The sequence below is a fragment of the Mya arenaria genome, chromosome 17 (genome assembly GCF_026914265.1).
Source record: "Mya arenaria isolate MELC-2E11 chromosome 17, ASM2691426v1".
NCBI classification, from domain to species: Eukaryota; Metazoa; Mollusca; class Bivalvia; order Myida; family Myidae; genus Mya; species Mya arenaria.
This window is the reverse complement of record NC_069138.1, coordinates 6,053,750-6,079,312: the sequence shown is the minus strand read 5'-3', so window position 1 is coordinate 6,079,312 and position 25,563 is coordinate 6,053,750. Positions and strand designations below refer to the sequence as shown.

At 36.9% G+C, this 25,563-nt stretch overlaps 1 protein-coding gene across 1 annotated transcript in view; it reads right to left on the bottom strand.

Moving 5' to 3' along the window:
* Positions 1–8,193: 8,193 nt before the first annotated feature.
* Positions 8,194–25,563, bottom strand: part of LOC128224701 (uncharacterized) — a 34,571-nt gene continuing 17,201 nt past the window's right edge. The window contains exons 11-20 of the mRNA XM_052934677.1: positions 25,242–25,445; positions 23,750–23,856; positions 22,594–22,696; positions 20,466–20,566; positions 19,456–19,564; positions 16,890–17,060; positions 15,684–15,890; positions 14,983–15,162; positions 13,439–13,562; positions 8,194–8,793 (exon numbers count right to left, since the gene is read on the bottom strand). Coding sequence (XP_052790637.1) covers positions 8,649–8,793; positions 13,439–13,562; positions 14,983–15,162; positions 15,684–15,890; positions 16,890–17,060; positions 19,456–19,564; positions 20,466–20,566; positions 22,594–22,696; positions 23,750–23,856; positions 25,242–25,445 — 1,451 coding nt within the window. The 3' untranslated portion in view covers positions 8,194–8,648. The remainder of the gene's footprint in view (positions 8,794–13,438; positions 13,563–14,982; positions 15,163–15,683; positions 15,891–16,889; positions 17,061–19,455; positions 19,565–20,465; positions 20,567–22,593; positions 22,697–23,749; positions 23,857–25,241; positions 25,446–25,563) is intronic.

Here is a 25,563-nt window from a genome sequence, read left to right as displayed (position 1 = left end):
GTAGGTCGACTGCCAGCGTCATTTTTCTTAAGCTTTTCAATTTACTACACGGCAAAGTAGTTCGACTGCTATCGTCATTTATTATAAGCTTTTCAATATACTACACGGCAAAGTAGGTCGACTGCCAGCGTCATTTTTCTTAAGCTTTATCTTAAGCTTTTCAATATACTACTCAACAAAGTAGGTCGACTGCCAGCGTCATTTTTCTTGAGTATTTGAATATACTACACGGCAAAGTAGGTCGACTGCCAGCGTCATTTTTCTTAAGCTTTTCAATATACTACACGGCAAAGTAGGTCGGCTGCCAGCGTCATTTTTCTTGAGTTTTTAAATATACTACACGGCAAAGTAGGTCGACTGCCAGCGTCATTTTTCTTGATTTTTTCAATATGCTACACGACAAAGTAGTTCGACTGCAAGCGTCATTTTTCTTAAGCTTTTCAATTTACTATACGGCAAAGTAGGTCGACTGCCAGCGTCATTTTTCTTGAGTTTTTCAATATACTACACGGCAAAGTAGGTCGACTGCCAGCATCATTTTTCTTAAGCTTTTCAATATACTACACGGCAAGGTAGGTCGACTGCCAGCGTCATTTTTCTTGAGTTTTTCAATATACTACACGGCAAAGTAGGTCGACTGCCATCGTATATTTCTTAAGCTTTTCAATATACTACACGGCAAAGTAGGTCGACTGCCAGCGTCATTTTTTTAAGCTTTTCAATATACTACACGGCAAAGTAGGTCGACTGCCAGCGTCATTTATCCTAAGCTTTTCAATATACTACACGGCAAAGTAGGTCGACTGCCAGCGTCATTTTTCTTAAGCTTTACAATATACTACACGGCAAAGTAGGTCGACTGCCAGCGTCATTTTTCTTGAGTTTTTCAATATACTACACGGCAAAGTAGGTCGACTGCCAGCGTCATTTTTCTTAAGCTTTTTAATATACTACACGGCAAAGAAGGTCGACTGCCAGCGTCATTTTTCTTGAGTTTTTCAATATACTACACGGCAAAGTAGGTCGACTGCCAGCGTCATTTTTCTTAAGCTTTTCAATATACTACGCGGCAAAGTAGGTCGACTGCCAGCGTCATTTTTCTTGAGTTTTTCAATATACTACACGGCAAAGTAGGTCGACTGCCAGCGTCATTTTTCTTGAATTTTTCAATATACTACACGGCAAAGTAGGTCGACTGCAAGCGTCATTTTTCTAAAGCTTTTCAATATACTACACGGCAAAGTAGGTCGACTGCCAGCGTCATTTTTCTTGAGTTTTTCAATATACTACACGGCAAAGTAGTTCGACTGCAAGCGTCATTTTTCTTAAGCTTTTCAATATACTACAAGGCAAAATAGGTCGACTGCAAGCGTCATTTTTCTTGAGTTTTTCAATTTACTACACGGCAAAGTAGGTCGACTGCCAGCGTCATTTTTCTTAAGCTTTTTCCTAAGCTTTTCAATATACTACACGGCAAAGTAGGTCGACTGCAAGCGTCATTTTTCTTTTGCTTTTCAATTCACTTCACGGCAAAGTAGGTCGACTGCAAGCGTCATTTTTCTTTTGCTTTTCAATTTACTTCACGGCAAAGTAGGTCGACTGCAAGCGTCATTTTTCTTTTGCTTTTCAATTTACTTCACGGCAAAGTAGTTCGACTACAAGCGTCATTTTTCTTGAGTTTTTCAATATTCTACACGGCAAAGTAGGTCGACTGCAAGCGTTATTTTTCTTTTGCTTTTCAATTTACTTCACGGCAAAGTAGGTCGACTGCCAGCGTCATTTTTTAAGCTTTTCAATATACTACACGGCAAAGTAGGTCGACTGCCAGCGTCATTTATCCTAAGCTTTTCAATATACTACACGGCAAAGTAGGTCGACTGCCAGCGTCATTTTTCTTAAGCTTTTCAATATACTACACGGCAAAGTAGGTCGACTGCCAGCGTCATTTTTCTTAAGCTTTTCAATATACTACACGGCAAAGAAGGTCGACTGCCAGCGTCATTTTTCTTGAGTTTTTCAATATACTACACGGCAAAGTAGGTCGACTGCCAGCGTCATTTTTCTTAAGCTTTTCAATATACTACGCGGCAAAGTAGGTCGACTGCCAGCGTCATTTTTCTTGAGTTTTTCAATATACTACACGGCAAAGTAGTTCGACTGCAAGCGTCATTTTTCTAACGCTTTTCAATATACTACACGGCAAAGTAGGTCGACTACCAGCGTCATTTTTCTTGAGTTTTTCAATATACTACACGGCAAAGTAGTTCGACTGCAAGCGTCATTTTTCTTAAGCTTTTCAATATACTACACGGCAAAGTAGGTCGACTGCAAGCGTCATTTTTCCTGAGTTTTTCAATTTACTACACGGCAAAGTAGGTCGACTGCCAGCGTCATTTTTCTTAAGCTTTTTCCTAAGCTTTTCAATATACTACACGGCAAAGTAGGTCGACTGCAAGCGTCATTTTTCTTAAGCTTTTCAATTTACTTCACGGCAAAGTAGGTCGACTGCAAGCGTCATTTTTCTTTTGCTTTTCAATTTACTTCACGGCAAAGTAGGTCGACTGCAAGCGTCATTTTTCTTTTGCTTTTCAATTTACTTCACGGCAAAGTAGTTCGACTGCAAGCGTCATTTTTCTTGAGTTTTTCAATATACTACACGGCAAAGTAGGTCGATTGCAAGCGTCATTTTTCTTTTGCTTTTCAATTTACTTCACGGCAAAGTAGGTCGACTGCAAGAGTCATTTTTCTTTTGCTTTTCAATTTACTACACGGCAAAGTAGGTCGACTGCCAGCGTCATTTTTCTTGAGTTTTTCAATATACTACACGGCAAAGTAGGTCGACTGCAAGCGTCATTTTTCTTGAGTTTTTCAATATACTACACGACAAAGTCGGTCGACTGCAAGCGTCATTTTTCTTGAGCTTTTCAATATACTACACGGCAAAGTAGGTCGACTGCCAGCGTCATTTTTCTTGAGTTTTTCAATATACTACACGGCAAAGTAGGTCGACTGCCAGCGTCATTTTTCTTGAGTTTTTCAATATACTACACGGCAAAGTAGGTCGACTGCCAGCGTCATTTTTCTTGAGTTTTTCAATATACTACACGACAAAGTAGGTCGACTGCCATCGTCATTTATCCTAAGCTTTTCAATATACTACACGGCAAAGTAGGTCGACTGCCAGCGTCATTTATCCTAAGCTTTTCAATATACTACACGGCAAAGTAGGTCGACTGCCAGCGTCATTTTTCCTAAGCTTTTCAATATACTACACGGCAAAGTAGGTCGACTTCAAGCGTCATTTTTCCTAAGCTTTTCAATATACTACACGGCAAAGTAGGTCGACTGCCAGCGTCATTTTTCTTGATTTTTTCAATATGCTACACGACAAAGTAGGTCGACTGCAAGCGTCATTTTTCTTAAGCTTTTCAATTTACTATACGGCAAAGTAGGTCGACTGCCAGCGTCATTTTTCTTGAGTTTTTCAATATACTACACGGCAAAGTAGGTCGACTGCCAGCGTCATTTTTCTTAAGCTTTTCAATATACTACACGGCAAAGTAGGTCGACTGCCAGCGTCATTTTTCTTTAGTTTTTCAATATACTACACGGCAAAGTAGGTCGACTGCCAGCGTCATTTTTCTTAAGCTTTTCAATATACTACACGGCAAAGTAGGTCGACTGCCAGCGTCATTTTTTTAAGCTTTTCAATATACTACACGGCAAAGTAGGTCGACTGCCAGCGTCATTTTTCCTAAGCTTTTCAATATACTACACGGCAAAGTAGGTCGACTGCCAGCGTCATTTTTCTTGAGCTTTTCAATTCACTACACGGCAAAGTGGGTCGACTGCAAGCGTCATTTTTCTTGGGTTTTTCAATATACTACACGGCAAAGTAGGTCGACTGCCAGCGTCATTTTTCTTAAGCTTTTCAATTTACTACACGGCAAAGTAGTTCGACTGCTATCGTCATTTATTATAAGCTTTTCAATATACTACACGGCAAAGTAGGTCGACTGCCAGCGTCATTTTTCTTAAGCTTTTTCTTAAGCTTTTCAATATACTACTCAACAAAGTAGGTCGACTGCCAGCGTCATTTTTCTTGAGTATTTGAATATACTACACGGCAAAGTAGGTCGACTGCCAGCGTCATTTTTCTTAAGCTTTTCAATATACTACACGGCAAAGTAGGTCGACTGCCAGCGTCATTTTTCTTGATTTTTTCAATATGCTACACGACAAAGTAGTTCGACTGCAAGCGTCATTTTTCTTAAGCTTTTCAATTTACTATACGGCAAAGTAGGTCGACTGCCAGCGTCATTTTTCTTAAGCTTTTCAATATACTACACGGCAAAGTAGGTCGACTGCCAGCGTCATTTTTCTTTAGTTTTTCAATATACTACACGGCAAAGTAGGTCGACTGCCAGCGTCATTTTTCTTAAGCTTTTCAATATACTACACGGCAAAGTAGGTCGACTGCCAGCGTCATTTTTTTAAGCTTTTCAATATACTACACGGCAAAGTAGGTCGACTGCCAGCGTCATTTTTCCTAAGCTTTTCAATATACTACACGGCAAAGTAGGTCGACTGCCAGCGTCATTTTTCTTGAGCTTTTCAATTCACTACACGGCAAAGTGGGTCGACTGCAAGCGTCATTTTTCTTGGGTTTTTCAATATACTACACGGCAAAGTAGGTCGACTGCCAGCGTCATTTTTCTTTAGACTTTCAATATAATACACGGCAAAGTAGGTCGACTGTCATCGTCATTGTTTTTGAGCTTTTGAATATACTACACGGCATAGTAGGTCGACTGCCAGCGTGATTTATCTTTAGCTTTTCAAAATACTACACGGCCAAGTAGGTCGACTGCCAGCGTCATTTTTCTTGAGTTTTTCAATATACTACACGGCAAAGTAGTTCGACTGCAAGCGTCATTATTCTTTAGCTTTTTAATATTATACACGGCAAAGTAGGTCGACTGTCCCGTCATTTTTTTGAGCTTTTGAATATACTACACGGCAAAGTCGGTCGACTGCCAGCGTGATTTATCTTTAGCTTTTCAATATACTACACGGCAAAGTAGGTCGACTGCCAGCGTCATTTTTCTTTTGCTTTTCAATTTACTTCACGGCAAAGTAGGTCGACTGCAATTGTCATTTTGCTTTAGTTTTTCAATATATTACACGGCAAAGTAGGTCGTTAATTTATGAATAACCTTTATGATAGAAAAAGAAATGAAATGTTTCTTAGCCTATAAAATAGTATGCTATTTTCTATTGCTACACGTCGTATGTATTTTAGATTTGCTTTTATTTTAATGATGCAATCCTAGGCCAAAACTTTAACTTGACCGAATTTTGTTGAACGATGAAACTCACAAAACATGTTTTTTTTTATATGTAACAGATATAGACAATTACCTTCTTGATGCACGGGGTTAACGATGTTGAATTTTAAAAAAATAATTTTATATGAGATGATATTTTTCAAGAATAATTTAACATTTTTTTCAAAATTTTAAAGACTTTCATAACATAGGACCACATGTAGAAAACATAGTTTATTGAACTCATGTACAAATAGAAAGAGATAACCATTTATTTATCAAAACTAATTCATTGTTTCACTTTAAATATGATCAGCATATTTATATAGAAATTGTCCTAGGTCCGTGAAATAAGATTGTTGATCAAAACAAGTACAGTAAACCTGCGGTCGTTCGAACAGGCGATCGTTCGAGAACCGGTTGTCCCTCGAGGTCGGAGGTTGGTCCCGAACATTTTTCCTTCTATTTTCATATGAAATATAATGACGCTGCATCGAAACCTAAAAAAACGAGGAGTCGAGCACTATAGCCGGTCTCAATTACACAAATCATGCACAAATCCTTATGGCTCCCCCAAGGTCATAATTTCACATTATCTTTCACTTTATCCCGATCATGTGTTCCAAAAAACAAAAACAAAAGTTGTAAATATTGCAATGACAGTTAAAGGGAAATTTGATAAGGTGTGAAAATCCGCTTATCACTGTTTACGCATGACCGATTATAGTTGAGCATTTGAGAAGATAATTATGAGTTTGTACCGTCTTCCTGGGCTAGTGGTTAAGGCGTCCGCATACGGAGCGGGGGTCGTGGGTTTAATCCCGGGCCGCGTTGAACCGAAAGACGTTAAACGTTGGTACAAGTAGCCTCCTTGCCTGGCGCTAAGCATTTATAGGGTAGTGCTTGGAAAAGTGGTGTACTCAGTACTGATTAATCTAGAAAAGTTGTACACCGAACACGATAAAGAACCAAGAGGTCTCTTCGTAAAGAGCTAGGGTATCGCACCCGGATCCCTTGTATCTCATTCTGTTTCTTTAAGTCTTCAAGTGTCTGGATTTGACTGCGATTTGCTGTCATTTCTTACTCATGTCACTTATGACATTTAAGCACAATTTAAGTCATGATGACGTCACGGCGGGGTCAAGCCATAATGCAGCAATTTGACGCGGGCAGACCATGATAAACTCAAAATAAACAAAACAAATTATGCGTTTGAACAGTTTCGCTAGACAGACAAGATGCTCCAATCATTAATCCATGATTTTGCGAAACTTAAATCTGACTGATGCCATAATATGTACTGTCATATTTAAATGTTGCTTTTTGCTAAAATAAACATAACTATTTATTCATTTATCATTGTGTTTTTTTCTTTTTCATTTCATGTACGTCAGCCTTTGAACATATGAGCAATTTCCACAACGTAACACATAATCGGTGTCGTAGTAAACAGTCGGTTTGACGACTTCAAACTTAAAATAAACTAAAAGATATTTCATAACAGACTGGAGAATTGAAACTCGGGTCGTTCGAAAAATCGGATCCTAGATTTTATTTTCATCCCTGCCCGCCCACTCTTTTTCCGCCGCCCAATAAATTTTATTGATTTGAACATTTCGGCCGTTTTTCATCGAAAACAACCTCGGATGTATATGGAAGCTTTATAATGTCAGAAATCTTTACATTTAAGTACGCTGCAAGTAGATCGTGAAGTAATTTATATTTAACAGTTAAACGTAATGACATTACTCGTGGGAATCGTTATCGTTTATGATATTATATACTTAAATGAGGATCAGTTTGAACTTAGTAATACAAATTACACGTCAAAACAATAGAATTCTTTAATACTAATGTTTATGTTTAAGAACTACTTCTACTGATAAACCGGCATACATCCGAGGTTGTTTTCGACGGAAAATGGACGAAGTGTTGTGTATAATATGTTCATGCTGAATAGGAAAAATTGTTACAATTGTAATCGTGGTTCACGCCTTACGCAATAAGAAAGGGCATGAACTTAATCATCGGTTAAACAGCCATCTACGAAAAATAGCCTTAAACATCATTGTGAGATAACAATGAGATATTAGAGCCTTTGATATAGCTAGCTAGTTTAGGGAGAAATAAATTACGAACACATCTGCTAAAAGGTTTTCAGTGAAGAGAGGGTAAACAATAAATGATTCGGCTAGGGTTACAGACTTTTCAAAAGCAAGTAGAGAAGGTAGGCTTTTTAAGTTATTTTTTATTAGGCTTGATATAAGAACGATATTGTCATCATTGGAAAAATGTGTTAAAGTAATATTCTGTATAAAGATTTAAAAGTTTTGAAACATCTTATCAAAATATACACTAAACAACTATTTTTTTTCTTTAAAAAATAATGTATTAAGGTATGGTCGGCGCCTGTTCGCAGGTAAGGTCCGGTCGCCCGAACCAAATATATATTTTTAAGCCCTGCGTTTTGATCCAGAAGGTTGTATTCGACTCTCGTCAAAATTCACAAGAGTCGAATGCGACGTCTCGGATAAAAACGCAGTATTAAAAACTGTTATATTATATACAATACTGGCTAAATTACTTTAATATCACATTTTTTTTAATGAATAAATATTGTATTAATGACGCACTATTTTGTTTTAAAACGTCATTTTCACATCGCCCAATGATACATCGGCAGAGTGGAATACGGCCGTGTTGCACGGGAGTGGATGCGTGTGAATTTATGTTGGGTAAATAATAAATTCTAGTTACGAAACGACCCGCCAATCTATTAAACTATGTTGTCAATATAATGGATTTTAACTGTAGCAAATAGCTGCATTCCACGTTTAAATGTCATGTTGCAGAAAGTCCAAACTCATAGAATACTGCCATTTAATATTGACAATTTTCATATTCAACTTGTACAAACATATCAATTTCGATTATCTTTATCTTCAGTCATCATCACCGAGCTAATATATATGCTTATAATGGGAATTAATAAGTCTTTTGAAACAATCTTTTTGTTCCGCATTTTTGTTCAAAGTTCGCACATAAGTGTATATCACAATCCACGTCAGGAAAGTACATTTTTTTTATAAACTAAGGTGCGATACAAACTCTGCGCTTAATTTCATGTATATATTACACATTCTGCAATATAAGTGAGAACACAGGCTGCACTTAAGTGAAACACACATTGCGCATTTTAGTGTAGTACACATTCTGCACATAATTGAGTAAACACTCTGTATTTAAGTTAAAAGACAGTCGACTTTCCGCACTTCAATGGAGTACACATTCCGCCTTTTAGTGCACTACACATTTCGCTCTTTAGTGTAGATCACATTCCCTTGCCCACACTGTCCAGAACGGTTGATCTTGAAGGATTTCGGGAGAGACAATTGGATTTCTAAAGGTGATTTGACATTTTGGGTTCCTGCCGATGTATCCGAATGCAAATGCACGACAAAGTACTCTGAAATAAAACATTACACGAATAACTTACTGGAGGTACAGCATTCATGTGCCTTTCTCCTGTTTAATTTTTCGAGATAAGCATCACCTCATATTGGCTAAGTGCTTCAAAAAAGCCTTATTACACATACAGCAAAAACTACTACAACTGCTACTAATACCTACACATTTAACTGATAATGTTGAAGCAATGGCGGCGAGTGCCGCTGTTGCTGCTGCTTCTACTCCTATCATTACTATCACCTTTGCTGCAACTGCTAGAAACACATCCACTTCTGCTGCAACTATTTGGATTCTACTACTACTACTACTACTGCTGCTGCTACTACTGTTGTTGCTGATACTGCTACTAATGCTGCTGCTTCTGCTTCTGCTACCACTACTACTACTACTACAGATACATATTGCTGCTACTGCTGTTGTACTGGCAGCGAGTGCCACTTTTGCTTATGCTCATACTTCTACCATCATCACTTCCACTGCTACAACTGCTAGAACCACCTCCACTGTTTCTTCAACTTCTACTTCTCCTATCGCCACTACCACTTCCAGTAATATTTAATATCCTGTATATTCCCTTTGCCTTCCTAGCTTTCTTAACTCTCCCTCTTCTCTCCAACATTACCTTTCCTCCCACTAATCTATCTCTCTTACTTCTCCTACTAATATATCCCTCTTATCTCCCCGCCCACAAATATATCTCTCTCATCTTTTTACCATCAAATCTCATCCAACAAATCTATCTGTCTTACCTCTCCTTATACTAATCTCTCTCTCTCTCTCTCTCCCTCTCTCTCTCTCTCTCTCTCTCTCTCTCTCTCTCTCTTAACTCACTTTCCACTGATCTATACCTCTTTTCTCTTCACCATTATATATCCTTTGACTAATCCATCTCTCTTACTTCTCATCCCACTAAATCATCCCTCTTATCTCTCCTCAGATTTATCTTTCTCTATTACCTCTCCTTTCATCAATCTATCACTCTTAGCGTTCCACCGTTATCTCTCCTCCCACTAATCTATCAGTATTACCTCTCCATCGTTATCTCCGCTCCCATTTATATATCAGTATTATCTCTCCACCGTTATCTCCGTTCGCACTAATCTATCATTGTTACCTCTCCACCGTTATCTCTCCTCCCACTTATCTATCATTGTTACCTCTCCATCGTTATCTCTGCTCCCACTTATCTATCATTGTTACCTCTCCACCGTTATCTCTCCTCCCACTTATCTATCATTGTTACCTCTCCATCGTTATCTCTCCTCCCACTAATCTATCATTGTTACCTCTCCATCGTTATCTCTCCTCCAACTAATCTATCATTGTTACCTCTCCATCGTTATCTCCGCTCCCACTAATCTATCATTGTTACCTCTCCACCGTTATCTCTCCTCCCACTAATCTATCATTGTTACCTCTCCATCGTTATCTCCGCTCCCACTTATCTATCATTGTTACCTCTCCATCGTTATCTCTCCTCCCACTTATCTATCATTGTTACCTCTCCATCGTTATCTCTCCTCCCACTAATCTATCATTGTTACCTCTCCATCGTTATCTCTCCTCCCACTAATATATCATTGTTACCTCTCCATCGTTATCTCCGCTCCCACTAATCTATCATTGTTACCTCTCCATTGTTATCTCCGCTCCCATTTTTATATCAGTATTATCTCTCCACCGTTATCTCTCCTCCCACTAATCTATCAGTATTACCTCTCCATCGTTATCTCCGTTCGCACTAATCTATCATTGTTACCTCTCCACCGTTATCTCTCCTCCCACTAATCTATCATTGTTACCTCTCCACCGTTATCTCTCCTCCCACTAATCTATCAGTATTACCTCTCCATGGTTATCTCCGCTCCCATTTATATATCAGTTTTACTTCTCCACCGTTATCTCTCCTCCCACTAATCTATCATTGTTACCTTTCCACCTTTATCTCTCCTCCCACTAATCTATCAGTATTACCTCTCCATCGTTATCTCCGCTCCCATTTATATATCACTTTTACTTCTTCACCGTTATATCCGTTCCCACTAATCTATCATTGTTACCTCTCCACCGTTAACTCTCCTCCACTTATCTATCATTGTTACCTCTCCATCGTTATCTCCGCTCCCACTAATCTATCATTGTTACCTCTCCACCGTTATCTCCGTTCCCACTAATCTATCATTGTTACCTCTCCACCGTTATCTCTCCTCCAGTTATCTATCATTGTTACCTCTCCACCGTTATCTCTCATGCCACTAATCTATCAGTATTACCTCTCCATCGTTATCTTCGTTCCCACTAATCTATCATTGTTACCTCTCCACCGTTATCTCTCCTCCACTTATCTATCATTGTTACCTCTCCACCGTTATCTCCGCTCCCACTAATCTATCATTATTACCTCTCCATCGTTATCTCCGTTCCCACTAATCTATCATTGTTACCTCTCCACCGTTATCTCCGTTCCCACTAATCTATCATTGTTACCTCTCCACCGTTATCTCCGCTCCCACTAATCTATCATTGTTACCTCTCCACCGTTATCTCTCCTCCACTTATCTATCATTGTTACCTCTCCACCGTTATCTCCGCTCCCACTAATCTATCATTGTTACCTCTCCACCGTTATCTCCGTTCCCACTAATCTATCACTTTTACCTCTCCACCGTTATCTCCGCTCACACTAATCTATCATTATTACCTCTCCATCGTTATCTCCGTTCCCACTAATCTATCATTGTTACCTCTCCACCGTTATCTCCGTTCCCACTAATCTATCATTGTTACCTCTCCACCGTTATCTCCGCTCCCACTAATCTATCATTGTTACCTCTCCACCGTTATCTCTCCTCCACTTATCTATCATTGTTACCTCTCCACCGTTATCTCCGCTCCCACTAATCTATCATTGTTACCTCTCCACCGCTATCTCCGTTCCCACTAATCTATCACTTTTACCTCTCCACCGTTATCTCCGCTCCCACTAATCTATCATTGTTACCTCTCCACCGTTATCTCTTCTCCACTTATCTATCATTGTTACCTCTCCATCGTTATCTCCGCTCCCACTAATCTATCATTGTTACCTCTCCACCGTTATCTCTCCTCCACTTATCTATCATTGTTACCTCTCCATCGTTATCTCCGCTCCCACTAATCTATCATTGTTACCTCTCCACCGTTATCTCTCCTCCCACTAATCTATCATTGTTACCTCTCCATCGTTATCTCCGCTCCCACTAATCTATCATTGTTACCTCTCCACCGTTATCTCTCCTCCACTTATCTATCATTGTTACCTCTCCATCGTTATCTCCGCTCCCACTAATCTATCATTGTCACCTCTCCACCGTTATCTCTCCTCCACTTATCTATCATTGTTACCTCTCCACCGTTATCTCTCCTCCCACTTATCTATCATTGTTACCTCTCCACCGTTATCTCCGTTCCCACTTATCTATCATTGTTACCTCTCCATCGTTATCTCCGCTCCCACTAATCTATCATTGTCACCTCTCCACCGTTATCTCTCCTCCACTTATCTATCATTGTTACCTCTCCACCGTTATCTCTCCTCCCACTAATCTATCAGTATAACCACTCCAGTGTCATCACTTCTCCCACTTATATTTCCCTCTTAGCTCTCTTCCCACTTGTTTATAAGTCTTACCTCTCTTCCTACCTATCTCCCTTTTCTCTCCTTCAAAAAATTAATATCTCGTCCTATTTTTATAGCTCGCTTACCTCTCATTCCACTAATTTATTCCTCTCATCTCTCCTCCCACTAATCTTTCTCTATGATCTTACCCTCGACTAATCAATCATTAAAACCTCTCCACCATTACTTCTCCTAAGACTTATCTATCTCAATTATCTCTCCTGCGACTATCTCAATTATCTCTCCTGCGACTATCTCAATTATCTCTCCTGCGACTATCTCAATTATCTCTCCTGCGACTATCTCAATTATCTCTCCTGCGACTATCTCAATTATCTCTCCTGCGACTATCTCAATTATCTCTCCTGCGACTATCTCAATTATCTCTCCTGCGACTATTCTATCACTCTTACTTTTCCACTAGTATCTCTCCGCCCACTAATCTATCAGAATTACCTCTCCTTCCACTCAATTACTTCTCTTACCTATCCTTCGATTAATCTAGCTCTCTTATCTCTCCTCCCACTCATCTATCATTATTACTTCGCCTCGAGCTAATTTATCTCTCTTCCCATTCATCCTTAGCTCTTAGCTTTCCTATCGTTTATCTAACTCTTTTACCTCTCCAACCGTTAATCTATTTCTCTTACCGCTCCTTCCACTTATTTACCTCCCCTCCTATTAATCTATCTCTCTTACTTTTCCTCTCACTCATCTATCATTATTACTTCGCCTCAAACTAATTTATGTCTTGTATCTCTTATCCTATTATTCTATCTCTCTTACCTCACCTCTAACTTGTGTTTATCCCTCATCTGTCCTCCAACTTATCTTTTTTATCTTACCTCTCCTCCAAATAATTTCTCCCTCTCTGTCTCATGTTTGGCGCTGTCCGTCAATTGACCCTTAGTCTATTTCTTTCGTTACTTTTTAATCCAGTCTATTTCTTTCGTTACCATTTAAAGCAGTCTATTACATTATTTACCTTTTAAACCTGTTACATTTGTCCCTGCATCCCTGGTAACTACCAATGCCATACGTCCACTTCTTTATGATGTCCTTGTTTTTGTATTCAACAAGTCTCTCCTCACCGACCTCCGGTTGACAGACTGTTAAAGTATTGGCATAAATGAATGTCAAGCAACATTGCAAAAAACATAAACACGTTATTGTTTAATTAAACAAATCATGTTACGTTTTTGATCAGGATTTAATTTCTATGCAGTGTCTTTCTTAATCTAGTATACACAAGCGGATTTAGAGGGGGGTTGCGACCCGCGCACACCACCTCTAAAATTGTTTACTCTATATATCAATATATGAGATGAAAAGTAATTAAATATGCTCATGATGCACCATTTCCGACTTCAAATTGTGATAAATTGCTTGAGGGAGAAACCCGAAATCACCATACAACCAGTTTATATCATAAACTTTCGGTTCAGAGGTAGGGGTGCATGCTTAATGGTTACACCCCTTAGTTATGCCATCCTCTAACGTCAATTCCTGGAACTGCCCCTAATGTATGAGCTGTTTCTATTAAAAGTGGCAGCTTAAAACCTACATACATCATTATCACACGTACATACACCATTATCTCGTGTATGTTACACCATGATCTCGTGTATGTTACACCATGATCTCGTGTATGTTACACCATTATCTCGTGTATGTTACACCATTATCTCGTGTATGTTACACCATGATCTCGTGTATGTTACACCATTATCTCGTGTATGTTACACCATTTTCTCGTGTATGTTACACCATGATCTCTTGTATGTTACACCATGATCTCGTGTACATACACCACTATCTCGTGTTTGTTACACCATGATCTCGTGTATGTTACACCATGATCTCGTGTATGTTACACCATTATCTCGTGAATGTTACACCATTATCTCGAGTTTGTTACACCATGATCTCGTGTACATACACCATTATCTCGTGTTTGTTACACCTTGATCTCGTGTATGTTACACCATTATCTCGTGTATGTTACACCATTATCTCGTGTATGTTACACCATAATCTCGTGTACATACACCATTATCTCGTGTATGTTACACCATGATCTCGTGTATGTTACACCATGATCTCGTGTATGTTACACACACCATGATCTCGTGTATGTTACACCATGATATCATGTATGTTACACCATTATCTCGTGTATGTTATACCATGATCTCATGTATGTTACACCATTATCTCGTGTATGTTACACCATGATCTCGTGTATGTTACACCCTGATCTCGTATACATACACCAAAACAATCCCACCTCAGATAAGTAGATCCAATAATGTAACCATGCTAGAAATTCTTATCTCGCTCCTTAGTGTAAAGAATAATCTCGTGGACATGCATCAATATCTCGCTCCTAAGTGTTAAGAATTATCTTATGAACATGCATCATTATCTTGCTCCTGAATGTTAAGCATTATCGCATGAACAAAAATCATTATCTTTCTCCTGAGTGTAAAGCATGATCTCGAATACATATAGACATCGCATAAAACTGACATGGTACACAATTTCCTTTTCCGCTCCATTGCCCATTTGCCCCACACGTGATGATTGGGTCGCCTCGAAACCATAGGTTGTCTTGGCAACGTCGCATTTTGACCTCATCTTTGTAGACGTACTTGTCCAGCATAGGTCTGTACGTCAGAGTTGATGGCAACGTCGGGTGGTCACATTCAACTATATTTAAAAACAGAGTTAGGTGTGCTAAAATTGTTTAACATAGATTTTCTACAGTTGAAGATTAAAGGTTGTTGTTTTTTTTATAGGACCGGTATTTTTAAAAGGCTGAGCGTTTTGTAATTTTGAATGTTTAACAACCGTGCTGATCCAAATTTGCAAAACGTAGATTTGTTCGTAAGCTTTTGAAATTGAAACGATAGACTGTTTTAGATATGTTTAATATCTGACCGTATTCGAAATAAGAAACTCCAAAAAAAAAACACGTAACCAGGGGCCGTATTTAATAAGCAACATAGATTGAACATAAATTTAAGATTAGAAACTACGTGTTTTGATTGGCCTGTATATTTAGCTGACCAACAGGCTGAATGGAATCACTGAGGCATGTCTAAGGATAAGAATAAAATCATAACTGAAAACTGGCCTTGAAAAATTATTTATAATCATAAAAATCAATAACCTTGAAAACAAAACAGTCGGACTTTTCAATATTCAATAAGTATTAATAGTTTTCTTACCATAAGTACATACAGGCAACTGTCCATTAACTGTTTCCTTAAACTTTCCAAAATTACACGTCAACTGTTGACTGTCCGGGATATGACCTTTGAGGCAGCTCAATGTCACACTGACGTCACTGTTAATGCGGGTGCCGTTCGGTATGACGTCATCATCGGTGTCGATCACATTTCCGGTTGCTGGATTGTAGGTCACGGCACACTTCTCTGATCAAAATATGGAGGTGTAACGTATTTTATTTCTTGGCGCTAACTTTCTTATGAATATAAAACTTCTTCGAATAATTTTATCAATTAATGACCTATTGTAACCCATGTTATACTTATTTACACAGGGGCAGGTTGCGTTGTTTTGACACATCACGCCCCGCCCGTTTTTTTTCTATCAATTTTTAGTAAGAATATGATGTGGTAACTGTTACTTATGGGCGGGGGCGTGGTGTGTCAAAACAACGCAACTCGCCCCTGTGCATATTTATAGATACAAATATCCATTTGTTATTGGTTCTATTTAAACGAATATAACTATTCAATAACTTTGAATTGCCTTAATCGAAATATTTGCGTTTTCCGTATTAAAAAGCACGTTTTGATATGAAAAAAAACAACATACTTTACGCCTAATACACTTGATAGCTTAGACATAATTGTATGATGGAGACTAACTTAATGTTTGTGTATTGGAACTTAATGATTACTATTTCTTATTGGTGGTTTATAAGTGCCATCTCATTATTGAAACTAAATTTATGATAATTTCTTTTGGAAACTTGATTTCATGGTATTTTATTAGGAGATTTCTAAATTAACTGTTGGTATATTTGTATCTGTACTAATCACGTGACATTCACACGCTAAATAGACACACTATCAACTGAGTAACCATTATGCATAATTGGGTAAACGGGTCAACTCAGCTGAAACAGCTACACAATATTCCACACAGCGGAAGTACATATGACGTAATGGTGACGTCATTTCTTTAATCATGAAAAGTGATGTTTTGTCGGCCTCATACTAGCTCTTATTGATAATTCCAGACTTGTTTTCAGGGAGTACTGTATTTGCCAATATTGGAACCATCTGCTGTCTAGTCCCTTTAAATAATGCTATTCTATTATTAGAACTTAATTTATGCTAATTTATTCTGCGAACTTTTCTCGACATCTGATAACGGGAACTTAATCAATGCTATTTCACTCTTACCAGGAATACATTTTGGCTCGTACGGCTGCCAGTCGCCTTTCCATCCACACTTAAAGAAATTTCTGTTATCAGTTGGATCCTTTTCGTATTTTTCGAGACATTTGATCAAGTATCCTTCGCTGAATGGTCCGCTTATGGCACTGTAGGGGATCATGGGACACCGGTATATTTCTGAAAAAATATGGTACTTTATAGTGGCAGATCCCCCCAAAAAATATCGTCCAAGCTTACTTTTTATTTCAATTTACTAATTAAGCAGAAAACAGCAATTACCTAGGCAATTTCGGACTAGAAACTGTTGAAACTTTCTTAGGTGACTACTTTACATCCCAAACATTTTTAACAAAATATATTTCGGTTATGTGGGAGGGGCCCAAGTCAAAATGATACACCCCGTAAGTTATGCCCCCTCAAATCAAACGTCAAATTATGGATTCGCTCCTGCATTAGGTAGCTATAACAGTGTTAAAAAATAGCATGTGGCAAAGTCAAGTCATACATAATTTAAAAGGTTTCATCACTTAAATCCACCCAGTTATCATTTTTTTCAGTGTTATTGCCCTTTCAATTTTACAATTTCATCCTTTTGTTCTGCCAACATAACTCATTTTCAAACCTCTTGATAAAAATGAAATTAATCATATAGAACTACACATTTTGTCTATTTTCTATAAATTGAATAAACATTGTTTTAGGAAAATATTTCAAAAATGTATTTTTTAAATGGCTATTTCGAATTCTCTGAATTTTAGATATGCTTATATTCTAAAGTTTAATGAGCAGGCAATACGTTTTTAAATGAAAAAAACCATTAGTTTTTAATCATTCATCGATTGAATGCTTTATTTTCACAGTGTATAGTTTTATAAAAAGGAGGATTAAATGATCAGAAAAGGACTGCTATTCCTATATAGTATTTGTATATACTTTGGTGGTGATATTTAAACAGTAAGAACAAAAGCAATTGAATTTGTCTCTACTTCTATCGCGACATGTGTTGTCTTAGATATTTGTATTTGGGCAGTCTCCTTAAAAATCTACTTCTATCGCGACATGTGTTGTCTTAGATATATGTATTTGGGCAGTCTCCTTAAAAATCTACTTCTATCGCGACATGTGTTGTCTTAGATATTTGTATTTGGGCAGTCTCCTTAAAAATCTACTTCTATCTCGACATGTGTTGTCTTAGATATTTGTATTTGGGCAGTCTCCTTACAAATCTACTTCTATCGCGACATGTGTTGTCTTAGATATTTGTATTTTGGCAGTCTCCTTAAAAATCTACTTCTATCGCGACATATGTTGTCTTAGATATTTGTATTTGGGCAGTCTCCTTAAAAATTTACTTCTATCACGACATATGTTGTCTTAGATATTTGTATTTGGGCAGTCTCCTTAAAAATCTACTTCTATCGCGACATGTGTTGTCTTAGATATTTGTATATGGGCAGTCTCCTTAAAAATCTACTTCTATCGCGATATGTGTAGCCTTAGATATTACCATTTAAAGTCTATTAGAAAATATAGTTTTATTCCAATACGTGTGGTCTTAAATATTACCATTTGGACAGTCTACTAAAAAACCTAGTTCTATCGCGATATGTGTGTCTTAGATATTACCATTTGGACAGTTTACTAACAGACCTAGTTCTATCGCTGTATGTGTTGTTTTAGATATTACCATTTGGACAGTCTACTAACAGACCTAGTTCTATCGCGATATGTGTTGTTTTAGATATTACCATTTGGACAGTCTACTAACAGACCTAGTTCTATCGCTGTATGTGTTGTTTAAGATATTACCATTTGGACAGTTTACTAAAAAATCTAGTTCTATCGCTGTATGTGTTGTTTTAGATATTACCATTTGGACAGTTTACTTAAAAAACCTAGTTCTATCGCGATATGTGTTGTTTTAGATATTACCATTTGGACAGTCTACTAACAGACCTAGTTCTATCGCTGTATGTGTTGTTTTAGATATTACCATTTGGACAGTCTACTAACAGACCTAGTTCTATCGAGATATGTGTTGTTTAAGATGTTACCATTTGGACAGTTTACTAAAAAATCTAGTTCTATCGCTGTATGTGTTGTTTTAGATATAACCATTTGGACAGTTTACTAAAAAACCTAGTTCTATCGCTGTATGTGTTGTTTTAGATATTACCATTTTGACAGTCTACTAACAGACCTAGTTCTATCGCGATATGTGTTGTTTTAGATATTACCATTTGGACAGTTCTATCGCTGTATGTGTTGTTTTAGATATTACCATTTGGACAGTTTACTGAAAAACCTAGTTCTATCGCTGTATGTGTTGTTTTAAGTATAACCATTTGGACAGTTTACTAAAAAACCTAGTTCTATTTGGATGGTTGACTAAAAAATCTAAATCTATCGCGATATGTGCAGTCTTAGATATTACCATTTGGATGGTTTATTAAAAAATCTAAATCTATCGCGATATGTATTGCCTAAGATATTACGATTTGAACAGCCTACTAGAAATTCAATGTTTATCGTGATATTTATTGTCAGCGATATCAAGCCAAATATATTTTACCGTTTGGGCAGTCTACTGGAAAATCCCCCACCAGTTTGCCATCAGTGCACGTTAGAAGTGAAGACGACCCAGCCAGACCTTCGTGAGCATGCTTGCATCTAGCTTTTATCTGCAAACATAACTCATACGTTATAAGTGTACAATACCTAACCACCCTCGTCAGAATCCTCCCACTTAGCAACAACCAGCAGCCAGAACTCGCACGATATAACTGTTGAAGACCCAACCATCCGTTTTCAGCATGCTTGCATAAAGCAACAATCTATAAACGGAACTCGCACGTTATAACTGTATTAGACCCAACCATCCGTTGTCGACATACTTGCCGTTACATCAGTAGAAGTATTTCGTAAAGTTTTGAATTATATTATTAATTAAATGTAGTGATTTAGCTTGTATTTATTGATCTAAGGCTTACAAAAGTATATTTGGTTCGGGTTACCCGACCCTACCTACGGAATAGGCGCCGACACTACCGTTTTTATAGTCAGTTTGAAAAAAAAAATGAAAAACTAAATATATATATATATTAAATTGCTTTTCACTTTGTAGTTGAAAACCTAAAGTGCTTATACAGAAGATAACTTTAACAACATTATCCAATGATGAAAATGACATTCCTATATAAAGCCTAATTAAAAAAAAAAACTAAAAAAAAAAAACCCTACCTACCCTACCTATTTTTTAAAAGGATGAAACCCTTACCAAACAATATTTTTTAGGCCTAAGTTTAAATTGACTGCCAGTAAAATGTATTATTGCAAACATAAGTGTTGAGTCATTAAGTTTAACTGCTAAATTTAATGACTACGCGATCTACTTGCAGCGGACTTAAACATACCGAATTCTAACAAAAATACGAACTACTTCAACTGATGTACATGCATAATCCGGGGATGTTTAAAAATGGCCTAGGAGTTCCGAATGAATTACATGTACATATTTGTGGATCGGGTACATAACACCGATTCTAGGCTACATCGATGTCCACTGAATAAAAATAGTGTTACCTCAGATCCCTCATGAACAAGTTTTCCAACTTCCAACTTTTCTCCGTCCAAATACAGTTCGATGTTATCATTACTGTAGTCGCCGATTTCACATTCGAAGACTGAAATTAAATAAGTATGGCAAAAATGATAAACAAACTTGACAAGAACCAAGTGCACTGGTCAAATAGAGGCGCAGACTTTGGACCGCCATATTGAATTACACTAAAAATGGCCGACTTAGAATTTTTGAAGTAGGATTTTGGATCGACAGCTTCTTGCGTGCAGATAGCCTGCTTCTTGCCATGTGATAGAAGTGTATTTGGTCAGCTTGCAATGAATAAATAAAGTACTACGTTTTAATCTACGAAACACTTTAAAGAGCTTCTAATATATTTTACAGTGACATAAGAAACAATGGCTCAATGAAAACAGGCAAACAATGCTATAGGTATCTTCTATGGCGAAATTGGAAGATGTGAAACTGTGTTATGGTGCCATTTGAAGCGAGAAATTATAAATTTGGATTTTAAATATTGCCACAAGACAAGGCTTCCATGATGCTATATATAAAAAGAAGTTCCATACGGGTAATTGTTGTATCTTTGCCCGTGGATAAGATAAGAATTTCCACCATGGCCAAATTTTGGATCTACTTTTCTTAGGTGAGAGAAACATACATCTTTACTCGACCAAACATCCAGTGAGTTACTAACTAGTTGTCTCTGTTCGTGCCAATGTAGACACCCAGACATTGACCAATGACGATATTTGGATACATGTTTACTGAGTTTGGTTAGTGATCACCACGCCTGACATGCGGGTTTTCTCCGGTTACTTCGGTTTTCCCAACAACACAGCATCACACTCAGGCAACATCGTGACAACGGGGATGGCTTCGTTTAGGTTATCTTTCTTCACAATTGTAAAGTATGCAATGTTTTTTACTTGTAAGTAGCTTTGTGTTTAATGTCTGTCTTTTGGTTTGGCTTTGACCATTATTCTTAAAACATGATCTTGGTTCAGATTATAGCTACTCTTTGAACGATTTTCGAATTCAGGCCGTTTGCCTGTACGCTCTCTCTCCATCTCTGGTATCGATATATTATCATAGAAAGAGCTTATAAATTAAATATACTCCTCACAATTTAGAATGACCATATTCTACGATGGTTTTCTTCAGATCGTGTCTCTTTAAGCTCTCTTTATCGATATATTATCATAAGAAGAGATGATAAATAAGCTTATAAGCTAAATACCTTCCTCACTGTTTTGCATGGCAATATTCTACGATATTGTACAGTAGTATGTATAATGTTCGTCGTGCCACAGTCGGTCAATTTGGAGATTACTTGAATTGAGCGCTGCGAGTAGATTTTAAATGAATCTACTATGCATTGACTATTTCAATTATTTTGTACTTAAACATGTTATGCCATATTAACTTCTCTGGCATGACACTATATCCTGATGTTCCATTTCATGTCGTCGGCCTGTATACTCTCTCAATCTCTGGTTTGGATATATGAGCCGCAGCTCGCGATTTGGGGCCTTGGACATAATTAGTACAAATGAAATAATCATAAATAAAAATGCCAAAAATAGTGATTTTTGTATGTTAATTATTTTCTTTCAAACACGTTTTTAAGGAGTGTCATTGGCGAATTATTTTCTCGTCGATTAATGACCATTTTTACTCATGTTTCCATAGCAACCATGAATTTCGTCCCAATTTAATTTGACTGCATACATTGTTTGTAGTTAAAATGACCCAATGGGTTAAAAATACAAAAAAAGAATCAGTATTTTTTTCCTGGATTAATGTTTCAGAAAGATTCTGTGTTTGGAAAAATAGATGAAAAAAGATGTATTTTAAAGTAGTTACAATATTGAGTAATTTCAGTAACGTTCTTTCGTAATAACGTCATATGTGTGACGTCAAATATAGCATTCAAAATGCGAATTACATGGTTTCACATATAAACACGTATCTAACGCAATTTAAGTGATATCATCATGAACTTGTCATTTAATTCTAATGCCCAATAAAATAATGAAAACCAATTTATGTTCGTAGGCCCAAAGTTGCACGATGCGGCTCATATAATCATAAAAAAACAGATAGTAAATGAGCTTATAAGTTACCTACCTTCCTCACAATTTGGCAGGACTATATCCCACGATCTTTTTCTGCATGTCATCCGTCTGGGAACCCTTTCGTTCTCTGGTTTGGATTTGCATGCCACCGATACCTTAACATAAATGAACAATGTATATGAACAGCATTAGTAATACAGGGAAACTCCCAAGCCCGAATATCTAGAAAAATACTTAAGTCCAGTTTCAATCTCCGTCTCAACTTGAAATATTGACAGATTATTTTTCAACTCATTCTGTGAGAAAATACGTTGTTAAGAATATGAAAACATGCAATATTTGTTATCACATCATACTTTAGATAAAAAGAATTGAGATGAAGATTAAAAATTGACTTGAGTAATTTTTGCGAAAAAGGCTTGTGGTCAATCTGTTTTCGATTTCTCTGTATAATCAGGATGAAGATCACGTGACTTCAAAGGGGTTTTCACATTGGTCACCACGGGTCACAACCGATGAAAACAAACAAGTTAGTAACGTTAATTTCTAAATAATATTTAGCAGAAAATTTATGAAGATATTTCTTAGCCTATAAAAGACTATGCCATGCCTCTAAACTTGTGGAATATTTTGAATAATAATGATGCAAACTTTGGCCAAAGTTTCAGCGATGCAACGTTCTACAAGTCAAGTTGAAATTTTGGCAAAGGATTGGATCATTTATGTACAAGTAAATCTAAAATAATTATCGTGCCACTGCAAAAAAAAAAAATATTTGGATAACACTACGATGTGTTTATTTCTATAATTTAGATGTTAAAAACAATATAATGGTATTTCATTATCCAGTGAACATTCTATATATACAAATTTTGGCCAAGATATATTATCCTTATCTGTGGAAATGTTATTATGAAACATATACTTAATTTATAGATACAGTCGAAACTCGCTATGTCGAACTCTATAATCTCATTGTTCTGGTTGTGTCGCAGTTTGTTTTCGAATTATTTTTTTTTGGTTTTATTATACACATAATGAATTTCAGTTATATCGAATGTTTGTTATCTCGAAGTATTTTAGTGGTCCCAACGACTTCGACATAGCGGGTTTTGACTGTATATAGAACGAAGTTTCCAAATATGCTTCGACTTTGTATCGGCACGATTTCGTGTTGAAATGACTTCTCCTGTTATGTTAATACATACATCTACTCCACTTCTTGCATAAACATCTCCTTGTTTAGACTGCAGTATGGCTATGTCGTCTATAGAGGGGTTAAACACATAGCGAGTGGTGTCCATCAGGCATCCTTCTATAAAACACAATTATGCATGTGTTTATCAATTAAACAGTAAATGCTTTTTAATTGGTTAAAATGGTCGACTGAATGTATTTGTAGAATAGATCGTTGGTAAAAATGAAAATCGATCAGTTTTTGTTGTTAAGTTCAGAAAGTTTTTGACAATCCTTTATAGCAGTTGAAGGACTGATTTTTACACAATATCACGATTTCACAATTCACGATACCTTACATCACGATTCGAAAGTGCAAAATTATGAATGTTTTAATCGTGAAAAATCGTGAAATGTTTTATCTTCAAATTGTGAAATAAGAAATCTTTAATCGTAAATTTGTGAATATATGAAGTAAACTCGTGAAGTAAGATATCGATGAAGTGTAAAATCGTAAACTTGTGAAATAGACTCGTGAAGTAAGATATCGATGAAGTGTAAAATCGTAAACTTGTGAAGTAGACTCGTGAAGTAAGATATCGATGAAGTGTAAAATCCTAAACTTGTGAAATTGACTCGTGAAGTAAGATATCGATGAAGTGTAAAATCGTAAACTTGTGAAGTACGATATCAATTAAGTGTAAAATCGTAAACTTGTGAAGTAAGATATCGATAAAGTGTAAAATCGTGAACTTGTGAAGTGAACTCGTTAAGTAAGATATCGATTAAGTGTGACCTCGTGAACTAGTGAAGTACATTCGCACAGTACGTTATCAATTAAGTGTGATCTCATGAACTAGTGAAGTACATTCGTACAGTACGTTATCAATTAAGTGTGACCTCGTGAACTAGTGAAGTACATTCGTACAGTACGTTATCAATTAAGTGTGAAATCGTGAATTTGAGAAGTAAAATCCACGAGTAGGATATCCATGAATATAAAATCATGAATATTTTGTTTTGGAAATTCATCTTTTCGGAAAGAATGAAATCATGAAGTGTCACTAATGAGTTATGAAATGTTGATTAGTAAATAAGCACCTTTTTTCTTGGAATCGTATCGAATGAGTTTGATTTTGATATATCTTTTCTTTTTTGATACCTCGTGTATGGTCTTTATTTTAACTTAATACTTTCTTTCTCTTTCTTTGTATTTATTCCATTGTTGTGACCATGCTGACTATTTACGTATGTATGCTTGTATGTATGATATTTTGTCAAGGACCTGTTATATAACATGTATTCGACAATAAACATTTATGTATGTCTGTCTTTCTGCCTGCCTGCCTGCCTGCTTGCCTGCTTGAACGCAGTACTCAAACAATACTTTTATGAGAAGTTTAAGTTTGAAATGACGTATATATCTGTGCTTTCAACATTTCACTAACTTCTCAGCTTTGTTTTTTAATTCCAAATTAACGAATTATTTACGGTTAGAAAGGCGGTAAAAAAACACTGACAAACCGTGTTCACATTCCGTCACATCGATCCTCCAAACGCCACCAACACATGTGAAATTCCCAACGGTGGAATCAACACACATATAATCAAACAGCCTTAATACCGTCCCGTCGGGGTAAAGCTTTCCTTCCAAGCTGTCAATTTCCTCGGAGTTGGCCGTATAAACTGAATAGACGCTCATGTCTATAGCAGGCGTGTCACAACTTACTGAAAATAAAATATAAAGTGTGAGTAAACCCTGATATAAGAATACATCCTGTTTCATATTCAAATTTGGTGCTTCTAAGCTGACTGCAATGAATATTTAGAAATTGTTAGGAACCTG